This window comes from Megascapheus bottae, chromosome 3, assembly GCF_031878675.1.
Source record: "Megascapheus bottae isolate mThoBot1 chromosome 3, mThoBot2.hap1, whole genome shotgun sequence".
In the NCBI taxonomy this organism is placed as follows: Eukaryota; Metazoa; Chordata; class Mammalia; order Rodentia; family Geomyidae; genus Megascapheus; species Megascapheus bottae.
The window spans coordinates 75,773,975-75,788,290 of NC_143511.1; the positions used below are offsets into that span (position 1 = coordinate 75,773,975).

At 39.9% G+C, this 14,316-nt stretch overlaps 1 protein-coding gene across 8 annotated transcripts in view; it reads right to left on the reverse strand.

The window, feature by feature from the left end:
• Astn2 (astrotactin 2) overlaps nt 1-14,316 on the reverse strand; it is an 854,736-nt gene that overhangs the window by 286,931 nt on the left and 553,489 nt on the right. For all 8 annotated transcript variants that reach the window (XM_090330513.1, XM_090330512.1, XM_090330508.1 and 5 more), the window contains one exon: nt 9,543-9,731. In XM_090330513.1, the coding sequence (XP_090186639.1) occupies nt 9,543-9,731 (189 nt within the window). The remainder of the gene's footprint in view (nt 1-9,542; nt 9,732-14,316) is intronic.

Consider the following 14,316-nt stretch of genomic DNA (forward strand, 5'->3'; position numbering starts at 1 on the left):
TGTGCACTTGGTCACTCTGAAGAGGATTATGGGAAGGAGGTTCCTTTGGGACTCCATGTGTCTAGACTTGAGATGTGATTCCTACTGTAGGCAGGAAACAAAGGAGTAGCAATCTTTCAATTTGTGCATGAGACCTTCAGAAGCAGTGTGCACTGAGTTCTGATGAAAGATGTGGATGGGAAATTCTTATCTTTCAACAGAATATTCCTGTAACATTATTAATAATGAGCTGTGATGTGATTTAGACACACGATTAGACAATATTATGTCTTGAGATCATATGCACATGAATGTGCTTACACATAACCTTGGGGATAAAGAATGATTAGAGGATGGGCCTTGAATCCTGGCTCATTATTAACAGGCTATATGATGTTGTTGGATGCCATGTGTAACTTCTCTGATTTGTGTTCTCAGTGGGGCTTAGGGAAATCATTTGGGATAGGGATGCAGCTCAGTGATAAAGTACTTGCCTAGCATTTATAAAGCATTCAATGTTGAGCACCACAATAAAGAAAAATAATGTATGTCGGGCAACTTGTTCTATTCATGTGGCCATGGGAGAAATATCTTCCTATATCTTTCAGACAGACTTGGAAAAGAATAGAAAAAAAATAGGTTGATCATATCAATCATGTTTAACAGCAGTAGAAAATAAACCTAAACCAATGATGAGGTAATAACAGGGAAAGGAAATCAGGAATGACAACAGTGAACAAGACTGATACAGAACAAGACTGACAGAATATGTCAGAAAGATTACAATGTATGGCCGAGCCAGGCTTACTGGTTCAACTTCATTGTGTTTGGATGCCTTCCTTTGCTCTGAGTCAGTATTACTTTTATGCTAATCAATAAATATTTTTAATGTCCCGGTAGAGGAGAGTTGGTAACATACCATTGGAACTTTTGAATCCAGGCCTAAGTCTAATATTCAGTAAACTTGACTATCTAAGCCCCACATGCTTAATGAAAGTTATTTTACTTCCAACAATTTAGAAAGAAACAAAGGAGGTGGAAACAGTCTCTGCCCTTTTTACACTGCTAGCTAAGCTGACTCCCACAGATACCAAGCTTGAAGGTTGTGCTTCTGACCCTACACTGGCACCCCCTGCCAACATTGTGTTAATGTACTGTTTGCAGGAAGTTGTAAGGATGACCCTAGCTCCAGTTTACAGATGAGTTTTGTGACAATACAAACAAATAAACAAACAAACAAACAAGTAATCATCCATTAACTTGATAATTCTGGGCTGGGGCTGGGACTATGGGTGAGGGAAGAAGGCAGTTGAAGGTAGTAGAAGTGATTTTTCCTGATAATCTACTGTATGCTGGAATCTTTGCATATTAGATTGTTAAATCCTTGTCATAACCTTCAATAATATTTTGAAATAAAATCGCACCTTAGAGTTGAAGATCTTAGGGTTCATAGTAATCAAGAGATGTGTTCAAAGATACAAAAGTTGGAAAACACAGACATGAGATTTAGGCCCTGGTAGTTTTCCTGTCTTCACCCAACACAAGTAAAGCGGAGTTTCTACAGAATCTTGTACCTAAAGGAGATTTTCCCCAATTCGGCCTCCTTTGTAGGCTTACCAGCCTTTTGTGGTGTCTCCTTGTCTGCTGAGAACATATAGAGTAAGGACCAATACCATTTACTTTATCACAATCCAAGGATGTTGGTATTGTTATTAGAATTATTGGTAATTTACACATGGAGAAACTGAGGCTTCGTTAAATCCTGTACCTATGATCATACAGTAGAAAATGGAAAACTAAGACTTGGAATCTAGAGCCTAACACCAATCACATAATCTCTCAAATTTTGGATTATGTGAGGTACCTAGAAATATGGACATTCACTTTTGCCAGCCCCTTAGCTAGGAGAAAATAGCAGGTTTTGGTGCAGGTCCAGGCTATGATCAGGTAAGTAGAAAGCCCTGTCCAGTAGGATTAAGTAGAGAAATATGGACATGATTTTGAGATTTGCAACAATGTTCTTTACTTACAGAGAAGGCAATTAGAGGGGAAAAAGGGACAAAGATGATACAGCAGGAAAATACAGAAAGAGCTTAGCAACTTGCAGAAGAGGACAGGGGCTAGAAAAATGACAGAAATAGGGAGATGCTAGATAAAGTGTGTACAGCTTTAATTATACAAGATAAGTAGATTCTAGAAGTCTCTACACAGTGTAGTGTCTATAAACATCAATACTACACAGAATATGTAAATATTTTAAGAGAGTCGATTATTCTAAGGGTCCTTACCACCTAAATATATGACTAAAGGGAAAGGTGACTAAAGGGAAAGGAGCTATTGGATGTACCCACACTGTTGGTAATGATGATGTTACAATGATACATAAGAGTCTCCTTACCAGTTGAATCATATATATCAAGTATATGTCCATGGCACCTCAATGAAAATTTTCAACAACAACCAAGAAACCAGAAATAAAAGAAATTCACCTTTCTGATGTCTGAAAACTGTGATGTAGCCAAATCGCCTCCAAGAAGGAAGTTGTAAGGCTTGTGTTTCCCTCTATCTTGCAATTAGGAATAATTGTAATAACTATGCCAGCTTCCTGGTGGTTATGATAATTAAACAGGATTGGTATCTGTTTCATATTTGATCTCATCAAGGAAGTTCCAGGTACCACAGAAAGCTGGCAAGCCCATGAAGCAAAAGGAGTCTATAGCAGAAGTCCCCTGTAGCTATGAAGTTATACAGGAGCTCCACTTTTATTTATGAGTGTTGAGTGTTGTCATGAAAAGTTAAGAGCCCAAATCTCAGGCCTGCAATTTCCTACACAATGGACTTGAAAGAAGCAGACGAAGGTGATTCTCCTATCAGTTCAGATTCCCAAGGACCAAAATGGCCAAAGCATAACCCAAACATTTTGTGCAAGGCATCAAACAGGATCAGTGCTGCAACACTCTCACATCAAAAGCCACTAACATGAATTTGTTTGTTCCCAAGCCACAGATGAATGCAGGTGGACATACATTCACTCCTTTATGTGAGCCAAGTCACAATATTTAGTATTGGAAGGATCTGATGGGCAAACAAATAAATTATGGCATATAAGGCATGTTTAAAGAGAGGGGGAGGAAGGACCCAAAAGGGGAGAAGAGAGAGAAAAGAAGGCCTAGAAATAGCATGTACATTTAACCAGCTCTTAAGAAAGCACATAGGGCCTGCACAGATTTTGCTGGGCCATTTAATCAGATCTGACTCAGTCTCCTCTGATGGGAAACAAGAATGTGCCAGTAACAGAGACCAGCTTTCCTTGAATTCTTAAAGAGAGCCCTTCTGTCACGCCAAGCGTGGGTTGTGGGTGCAGAATTCTGAAAACTCACATCTCACCCAAAAGTGTCCTCTTCCACCAAATAATATGCATATCAGATAGGCCTTGGAAAGTGCTTTTCTAGTAAATCTCTCATGATTATCTCATGACCTTGAGAGGTCATTCTTTGAGGCCTATGACCAAATGTCTGCCACAGCAAGGCTGTCTTGATTTTGAGGGCACATTTTTTTTTTCAAAATCTACCACTATAATTTATTTAGCCCCTCTCTCTCCCTCCCTTCCTCCCTCCCTCCCTCCATCGCTCTTTCCCTTTCTTCCTGTCAGTCATGGGGCTTGAACTCAGGATCTGAATGCTGTGCCTGAGTTCTGTTGCTTAAGGCTAAGATACTGCTCCACTTCAATTTTTTTGTTTGTTTTTGCTGGTCCTGGGGCCTGGACACAGGGTCTGGGTACTGTGTTGAGCCTCTGTGCTCAAGGCTTGTGCTCTTCTGCTTGAGTCACAACACCATTTCCAGATTTTTCTGAGTGTTTACTGGAGATAAGACTCTCATGGACTTTCTTGCAGAAGCTGGCTTCAAACTTCAATCTTCAAGTCTCAGACTCCTGAATAGCTAGGATTACAGGCATCAGCCACTGGTGCCTGACTTTCATACCCTTTTTGTTGTTGTTAAATGAATTTTATTGTTCCTATTACAGTGTTTATGCATCAGACTTGAGAGTCACATGGATCATTGGTTCCATCTCAGGATCTCTCATTCACTGAAGGCTAGGCCTGGAGATGGTGGATTTTGGTCCAAGGTTCAGCCCTCATTCACAAGCAACCTCTCCTCAGTGCCATTTCCGAGATTCTGGACCCAATAATAGATTTTGAATGATGTTTGTCTAAATCCTCCCAATCCATAGTTTCAGTTGACCTTTCTCCCATATAGGAATAAAGTAGGCTGGAGGAAAGAGGGAGAGGGAGTAACGATATAAATAAACAAGCAGGTATCAAATACCAAGACACTTTATGAGTTTATCTCACTTCAACAGTCTGTTCATTCTTTCACCGATCAAGAGCTAAACTAAGGAGATTCTGATAGCAATCCTGCATGGGTCATTAAGACCAACATGGTGAGCTGAAAAGAATTGGTTCAGAAAACCTGATATCACTTGCTGAGTTTAGGGGAAATTTAGATGCGAAATCATTGGCTCTTCACATTTTCATAACACTTGACATTCTACCAAAGGCTTTAATATCCATTTGTGTCCATTTAAACCTCATTCTTCATCTCTCTTAGCACTACTGAGCCTCTTAAAGAAATGCTTAGTCCCTCCCAGAGAATTAACTGTACTTTGTCTTTTTTGAACTCAATGTCGTTAATCTATCACTTCAGGTCTCTTGTTGGACCCTTTTATCCTTTACCCTTTGACACTGTCTTCATTTCTATAATCCTTTTATAAGCTCTCCATCTCTTTTTAATTCTTTCTGTGTTGGTCTTCTCTCCTCTCACCATCATTGATAGTGTCTTCCATTTTTCTTTCTCTCTCCTTCATGTTTCTTTGATGTCTCTTGGTATTTGTGTTCTGTCTCTGTCTTTCCATATGTTTCTCAGTGTGAATGAGGCTTGCTGGTCATACATGGTACATGACCTTGATCATGACCTCTAACCATCTATAATGGTGCATCCTTTAGAAACCAGTGCTGCCTACATCCATCCACATCCACGTAAAGAAGTTGCCTCTCATAGGTGCTTTTGTTCAAGAATTTTTTCCTTGGTTGGGAATTTGGCATCTTCCCTATAGCACCTGGCTTCTACCTCTCTACTGAGAGCAGGATGGAACACATGGCTTTCTTCACCACATGCTAATATGAGATAAAAAGAAGTTGCATACATTTCTTAGTACAGAACCGGAAACAAGAAGATCCATAATAAGCCAGTCAGGAGCTCTTACCTTTTGGCCTCAAAGAAGTTCTTAGTCATTCTGAGCACCAGGACAGATAGACCTTTCCTGAGCCTGTTTCTCCAATCTCCTCTGCATTACAAAAGGTTAGGTATGGATTAGTTAAACTTTAATCGCTGTCTAGTTGAAGATTTTAAGTTTTGAAGCTTTTTGTAAAGCAGAAATGCAGATTGCTCTTTCAGAGCGTTTCAAGAGAAGACATGAAAACACAGAACTTTCTAGCACCCACAGTTACTGCATGTGGTCTTCTGGAGAGGGCAAGAGAGGACAGCAAAGGCAGGAATTCCTGTAACATGAATTCATTAGTTGATAAGAGATTTAGATATTCCAGGCCAGGAAGTTGTCAGAAAATGTGGCATATGGCAGGATGACTGGTGGCAGTGCCTGCTGGCTACTCTCAAGGGCTGGACCAGAGATTACTGGGAAGGAAGAAAGGAAGGAGGAGGAGAAAGAAGAGGAGGAGGTGAGAAATGACAACTGTTTCTGATGATGAAAATCTCACAGGCCTTCTGGAATGTTGGGGACAAAGTTGCTTTGGATTCACCAGTCCTGTTTGAAGCTTAGGAAGTGAGACTCTCTCTCCCTCCCGCGCTCTCGCTCTCGCTCTCTCTCTCTCTCTCTCTCTCTCTCTCTCTCTCTCTCTCTCTCTCTCTCTCTCTCTCTCTCTCTCTCTCTCTCTCTCTAACTTAGATTCATCAGGAGTGGCTTGCCTTCTCACAGTGGAAACTGTCTTAGCCTTGACTCCAAGAGGGGATGGAAAGTGTTACAAAGAAATAAGTCAGGCATGAGAAAGGTTGAATAGAATAAATTACTATAATATAGTAGTAGTTTGGGTAACACTCGAGATCTTGATGTGATTGCTAGCAGTTTCCTTGGCTTATTTTATGTCCCCTGTGCCCATAAGCAGAGGGGTAGATACAGGCCCTGGGTATTGAAAGACAACCTACAGTTGGGAGGGGGTTTGAGAACAATGAGCAGAAAGCTTTAGGCAGAATGATGACTTCTGATAGGCCTAAAGTCCATGTGATTCTGGACACTCTCAGTTCAAATTTTGGGTTCCATATTCTTACTTACTGATCAGTCTGCTGGTAAGTAGGAAGTTAGAGTGCTGAGCCATCAGAAGACTATGGGCCAGTCCATCCATGAGTTGCTTTGTGATCACTTTCCTACTCTATATTCAAGGAAAGCCCAGGAATCCATGCAGTTCCTTCAGTAGTGAGCATCTCAGTACTCGTGTGGTTCTCCCTCTGAAACAAGCTAATCTTTACAAAATAGAGTGGAAAGGAATACATTTGATCATTTCTCTCATACCAGCTGATGGTTGCTGAGAGAAATCAATCTACATCAAACACGCAAAGTGCCTGTTACAAAAGCTGGCACCTGATTAAAAACAGAAGATTACCTCCTTTTAACAAAGAGGAAATTATGCTTGTTGTAGTTGGGACTGGGATTTGAAAGCTGGTGTATTTGGAAGTCTGCTTTACTGTGTCCCCTTCTGTTTATATGCTTTGGCTTTTGATGACTCCTTCATGAACACAAAAATGTCCTTGTGGCTCTCTCCCAAGAGGCACCCTTCTTTGCTATTACTTCATAGTCCAGGTCCTGTGCCTTGTCCTCAGAGAAGTCCTTTAGTCTTCCTTCTAATTCCTTTCAAAAGGCTTCACAAGATAAATCTTTGGAAAAGATGGGTATTCCTTAGAATATTGCTTTTGCAAATTAAATTTTGCTATTATTTTTCAATTGTGCATGTCATCTTTCGTGCTTATAAATGCCTTCCTCAAAGCGAAGCGATAATTTATTTGTTTTTTCTTTTGAATTACACACAGCATTATTCTATCCATCATGATGTTTAAGACATGTTCATAGAGCATTAAAATGATAGGAAACAGCCCTGGAGAATCACGGCATTAAGTTATAGTTCAGCTTCTTAAAATTTCTCCCAGAGATTTTTTTCCCCAGTAAAATTGTATTCAGCCTCACCTTGAGCATTTGAGAAGAAGAAAGAACCTCATTTTGAATTTTAGAGAATAGTTTTTGCCAATAAATTGTTATTATGGTTGCAGATCACTTTTATTACCCCGGAATTCTCTTTCAACCTCTTCATTTGTTTGCATTTGTTTCTGTTGTTCACTGGATCTCAGAACTTTCCCCCAAATTCCCTTTTCTCACCAATATTAATTATGGACCTTTAGTTGAAACCACCAATAGGCTCCTGTGGTCTCCATAATAGATACTTAGTTGAAACCCCTATTCCACTCTCTTCTGTGTAAACCATTTCCTGCACGGCTTCCAGGAGTTTGAAGACTTCAAAGTAATCATTGCCTGCCTCCTTTTGTGATTTAAGAGTTCTCCCAAGGTTGTTAGAATAAAGACTCTTCTGTAAGACCCCCTCTCCTCCACTTAACCTTTTCTGTGGCTCACTCTTCAGAAGTTATCTTCTAAGTATTGGATATGTAACACTTCATCTGAACAATCAGTAGAGTATTACTACTGCTCTACAATCTCTTGTGCCTTTGTACAAACTATATTAGACTCCATTGTTAATTGCTTTCTTGGGAATCTGTATCACTACTTTATTAGACAAATGTATAAGATTTCCCTTCTCAGCTGTACCTTAATGCGAGGGGCATCCCATTTATCCTCTCATTTTATGCTCCTCAATAAGGAACAGGGTGCCTGCAGCACAGGACATTATCAGAGGACATGTGGTGGACACCAAGATGGGTTCATATTATTGAATTTATACTTTGCTTCTCTTTCTCTAAAATGGGAGATAGGGGTTGGGGAATTGAATGAAAAGATAACAGCAATGCAATAGAGTTAGACTTACATGTGAATTTGGACCCTGCCCGTCAGCACAAGATGAAGTTGAGGAGGCCATGCAGTCTCTCTGACTACTGACTGCTCAACTGAGAAGTGGGGACTGTGATTTTCTCCAACACGTCTCATAAAGAAGCTGAAATGGCCCTATCCTGGCTCTCTCTGTTGCTAAAAGGAGGCCCTTAGGAAGTTACTTCAAAGTTCCTAATTCTCATCTGTGGAAAGGAGATGATAATAGCTCCTGTGTCTCTGTGTTGTTGTGAGGATTACACAAGCAGGCGTTCATAATGCAGTAAATACCCTAGGCATCCCTGAATTGATGTCAGAAGCCTTTGCTAGCAGTTTGCAAAGTCCGCGGTGATGATGTGCTTGTCATGGGGAAAAATGTAAGAGCTAGTAACTGCCATGTCACTCTGATTACAATGATCACCACTCTTAATGATGGGGGTAGGGCAGGAATGCTGCTGGTGACTACTATGGCAGTGATTTGATATTACTTCGATCTTTTCTTTCTTAACACATGACCTTCAATGATAAGAATAACTGTACATTATCCTAATCCTTTTTCACAAAAAAAGCTGCCTGAGAGGATAACTTTTCATTTCTAGAGAATTCATTTAGTTGTACATGGAACAAGACTTCTCTCAATCTACAGATCCTCAGATTTTGAAACGTGAATAAATCCTAACCAAGCTCTCTCTTCTCTAAGAAGAATGATCTCCAGTTTTTTAAGGTGTCCAGAGAAGCCTTTTTATCATTAACCTACAGGTCTAAGTTTTAGGTAAGTGGACCAAACCAAGCTGTCATTCTTCTCTCTCTCTGATTTAATGCTCCTTCCCATCTTGTGGTTCCTCCTGTACCAGTGGATCATGCATAGAGAAAAAAGGTCTCTGACATGTTTCTGGAAAAGCAATATCTGAACAGCTCTACTGAGAGCTGAGCTGCGTGTGTGTGTATGTGTGTGTGCGCGTGTGCACACGTGTGTGCATATGCATACACATGTGTGCATGTGTGTGCACTCATGTAGACACAGAGAAAGGGGGTGGTGAGTGTGAGAGGTAAGTGCTCAAAAAATGTTAATACTGAGTATTTCTGTGTCACGTGATTTTCATTTCCTACTTCATTAAATGTCTTTTATTTTTGAACTGCCCAAATAGCATCCATAGGATATTTACTTGTAATAGACTGAAAGATTAATTAATTGAACACATTCTATCAGCTGTACTTATAGGATGACTTAAGATTGAATTTCAAGTATTTGAACAAGACTTAGAAAAATGGAAGGGTGGGACAAAGATGTTCCAGGCCCGTGGAAAGATGTCTCGTAGAATGAGTTTCCTGTCTCCCTGAGCTCAGCCAAGGATGTGCATGCTGTTATACAATATATCTCCACCCGTTCTGTCCATGGCTTCCTTCCCTGCCACTGGGTTTGGGTTCACGACTGGCAATGTGTAAGCATCTTCCACCTTACCTGAAGGTCATCTGGAAGACTTGTCCTTGGTTCACGTGCTGGGTCCGGTTGTTGTAACCATGTAGCATCTCTCCAAAGAGGGTGTCATTGAATTTGGAGTCGGGCTTGAGACACTTGGGGCCTTCGCAAACATCTGAGAGCATTAGGCAGGATTTCCCATCTGGAGCTAGCTTGTACTCCTCCACACAGCTGCATGAGGAAACACAACTGTGAGTTAGCGCTACATCTTAGATGTCCCCATCTGAGGTGACCTAAAACCAATCTCCTTTGCTTAAAAAAACAGGTCAGAGTTTAGGAATAGAGACAGCTATTCTGGCTGGAATGTATCTAGGGCACAGGTGTCTGGAGAAAAGCACCATTAATAGTTTAAATTGGTAAATCCAGGGAAAGTCATTTGTGACATTTTGAGGTAGTCAGGGGGGGATACTGGTGTGTGCATCCACACACAAAGCAAATTTAAAAACGGATTTCCATGAACACACAGACTTAGGAAAGCATGACAGACTAATTCATGGGGAATTATCAACTAGTTTCTCAAATAAGAATCTGTTCGCAGTGTATGTGTCAACCAAGGTTGAACACTGTAGCAATTGCAAGGTCGATATTGCCCCTGTAAGCGCTGAGGTGACCTTTTCAGGACCACGGACAGTGCACACAGCATCTGCCAAGATTTCTGTTGAATCATCAATGTTAGGCTCTGCTGGGGCTCTCATGAGGTTCTTGACAGCCAACCAATTCCTTGTTATGCCTTAGAAACAGAGCTAGAAAAATATGTGAGCCAGAGAGGCAACTGAATGGCTTGTGGAAGTAAGATTTGAAATCTGGAAGAAAGGGAGGGAGTGATGGTGGAAAGGATAGAAGAGAGGAAAGAAGAAAGGGAAGGAGGGGGGAAAAAAGAAAAGGAGTAAGGAATGAAGGGAGGGACGAAGGGAGGAAGGAAGGGAATAAGAAGTGGAGGGATGGAAGGAAGAAGGATAAAAGAAAGAAAGGAAAAGAAGAAAGAAAGGAAGAAAGGAAAGAAGGGACTGAGAGAGGGAAGAAGGTAGGAAGGTGTGATGGGTGAGAAAGTGGGAAGGAGGAAAAGAGGGAGGAAAGTATAAGAACCAGGGATGGGGTGGAGTGAGTAAAGAGGAACAGAGGCCTTTCAATTATCTACCTTTTCATCATTCTGTGTGAGCATGGGAGGGGGTGGGTGTAGGGCACATGTACATGAAAAGACAGAGAAGAGAAAAGGCTGAATAATTGGAGAGAATTCTACACATGCCATTTTATCTTCCTGTGACCTGTATGGACCCGAGCAAGTCACTTCACTATATGTTCCCCAATTTCCTCATCAGTAAAACAGGGCAGATCTTCCCACCGGACCATAATTTACCAAGACACCATGAAACCCTATCCTATATTCATTGCAAATAAAGGACTAAAGAGTACTTAAACAAAATAAATAGTAGTGAGAGGTTTCTAGTCATTAAGCAACCTGTCCCCACTAGGTAAATTGTATATTTATTTTCTAACCATGAAGAAACATAACATCATGATTCGTTCTGTACACCTATGCAAAATGAAAATCTGAACACTCAGCTTATCACTGTGAAGCGGAAGTTGGTATTCAAATTCAGGTCTTTTTAACTGCCAGGCTTTTTTCCCCCCTCTTGTCTCCTCTAACTTCAATGACTTCTATTTCCATGACATGACCCAGGTTGGATGGGTAAAAGTGATACAGCAATGAAGCAGACACTCTCCTATTTGTATTTATTCCAGGGGGTGGATTGAGATCCATCAGGATTGATGGTTAAGAGACTCAGGAACCCATAGGACAAAGGCAGAGGCTCTGTGAGATTGTTTGGAAAGAAAATATGTCCAGATTGCTGGAAGAAATAGCTGATGGCTGCAAAGACAGAGACCATTGAGAAATAGGAAACAGACAAGTTGAACTGAAGACCTGATTCAAGATCACTCTCGTGAAAAGCCAGAAACTTCTCATGCATGAATCCAAGTTATCATTCTTTCCTTGCTTCCCATTGTCACTAATGTGCTATATTGATGCTCTGGTTTTCTTACTAATGTTCAAAAGTTCCTTCCAAAAGAACAGAGAAAAATCTCTCAGAAAGAAGGCCTGTGAGTTCTCAGTTAAAGATCTATTCCCCACCCCTTATTTACGATTTGTTAAAAATAAGTAACTTCACCTTAATATAGTTGCTATGAAGATAATTTGAATGCACAGGAAAAGTGTGGATTATGTGGTAAATGCTCCATAACTTCTGATTTTATCCATGGATCCATGAATACATATAACTGGATGTTCCCAGTACATAGGAAGAAATGGGTTAATTGCTAGACTCAGTTAAAACTCTCTCCCTTTCTCTCCCTCCCTCCGCCCCTCTCCTCATATGCTCATATGCCTATGCACCTATGAATAAACATATTATTGTTGTAAATTAGTAGACATTATCAAAGTCTATAGAGTAAAATTTGAAAAGTCTTCATTTCCTACTCCATATGTCTTATCTTAGCCGTAATCACTATTATCTACAATTCATTCCTCTAAGGTATGTTCCACGCATTTTAATGTACATTATATGCACACATTATAATATATGCATATATTAATATGTAATAAACTAATTAGCATAAGCGAACTGTACTTTGTTGCGATATACACACTTGCTCCTAACTCTTTCTGAGAGATTTTTTTTCAGATAGATTAATCATTTAAAATGGTCCTTTGACATTATACGGTATAAATGCACAGTATCGCCTTTAACTGATTTTTATGGATGGGCACTTTGGCTGTTGGGGCTGTTTGTTATTGCACACAGTGTCATCACAAAGATCTTTGTACATATATCACTGTACACATGTGAGTATGTACTCTGACGGATTCTTACAAGAGGAATTGCTGGGTCAATGTTTTATGAATCTAACATTTTTGATAAATCTACTAAATAGTCATCCATAGAGGCTCTACCAATTTACCATCTCATCATTGATGAATGAGAGGGTCTTGATTTTCCTACATCATTCATGATCATTATTGCCACAATATGATAGGAAAATAATTCATTCTGTTTGGACTTGCATTTCTTTGGTTACTGGTGAAGTCCAATATCTTTTCGTGTTATGGCTATTTGTATTATCCTTCTATAAACTGTTCAAATACTTTGGCCATTTTCCTTCTGTAATATATCTATTTGTCTTTTTTCCTCATTGGCTTGTTTATGCACTGCATATTTTCTGTATTGCTATTCTTCCCCTTCCATAAATACTGAAATTTTCTTTCAGTCTGGCCTTCCATGGCAATTTTGGTTTTGGTGTCTGATTGCCTCTGCATTCTGTCTCTTTATTATTTCAAATTTTGTGAAATGTTTAGGAAGCCAAGAGATGGTTAAAAAAATACCTTTCTAGATGTTGTTCTAGCACTGCTATAATTTTTTTTCATCTTCAGATATTTAGTAGTATCCGTGGATTTTTGTATATTATAGCAGTGGTGATTTTGAAAATTATTTTTAAAAGCACAGAAAATTTCCTGAAGAGCCTATCTGTTCATTAAATTATTCTAAATGGCTTTTTGTCTGATATTGCATTCCAATGCATATGTACACATGGTGTGGATTTCCTGTTTAACCATTTATGAATTCCAACAATAATTCCACATTAATTACTATATAGTTTTATAGCCTGTTGTAGGCATGATAAAGTAATTTTTCTTCCCCCTAATACCTGCTGGTTTTCTACTTCAAAAATTTCTGGCTACTCTTCCTCATTTCCCCTTTCAGATGACTTTAAGAATTAATTTGTCAAAGTCCATGTAAAAGAGCAGTGGGAGCATTGAAATTAATTCAGGTGGCAAATATCTTGGAATTGGGGTAGGGTTTTACATTAAAAAAAAATAACGGGGGCCAGGAGTTTAGCCTAGTGGTATAGTGCTTGCCTAACATGCACAAAGACCTGTGTTCGATTCCTCAGTACCACATACATAAAAAAGAGCCAGAAATTGTGCTGTGGCTCAAGTAGTAAAGCTCTAGCCTTGAGAAAGCCCAAGGACAGTGCCAAGGCCCTGAGTTCAAGGCCCAGGACTGGCAAAAAAATTAATGAATATGTGTTGAGAGATAGTTCCCTCTGAGGAGAGGTGGATCACAAACCTGGAATTCTCCATACTCTGTCCTTGCCCTGAATGTATTACATGCTAAATACATGTCTAAGTGTTGCTTCCAGCTGGGTGGAAGGACAATGTGATTGCATGAGGACACAAAGTCACTGGTGGCCACAAGCCTTTTAAAGTGTCCTGTGCTTCTCAAAGCCTGCTGAAACCCACTGGTTCCTACTACATACCAAAGGATAGATACCTCAGTCACCATGGACCCTGTAGAAACACAAAATAAACATTTTATGTGTGCATGCTTCTAAGTTCAGGAACAGCACCCAGGCTCTGAATTTAAGGCCCAGGACTGGCACAAACAAAAGTGATGCAGAGAAATGAACCAAAAGGGATGATTTTCTAACTCATTCTATAATCCTGGTAACTAAACTGAGCAAATATGGGCTTCTGCATCAGAAGCACAAGGTCAGGAGACCTTGTTTGATCTTTTTATGACATGATGCAAAATCAGCTCACACACATCAGCAATAGCTTTTTCAAGTCACTGGTAATCATCTGGAAACATGAGAGAAGACTGAAGTCTCATCCTAAGTCATTCAGTATCATTAAAGTTTGGAGTCTTCTAATTTAGAAATAGAGTTTTGTACCTCCACTTACCAAGTGTTCTTTCAAAAC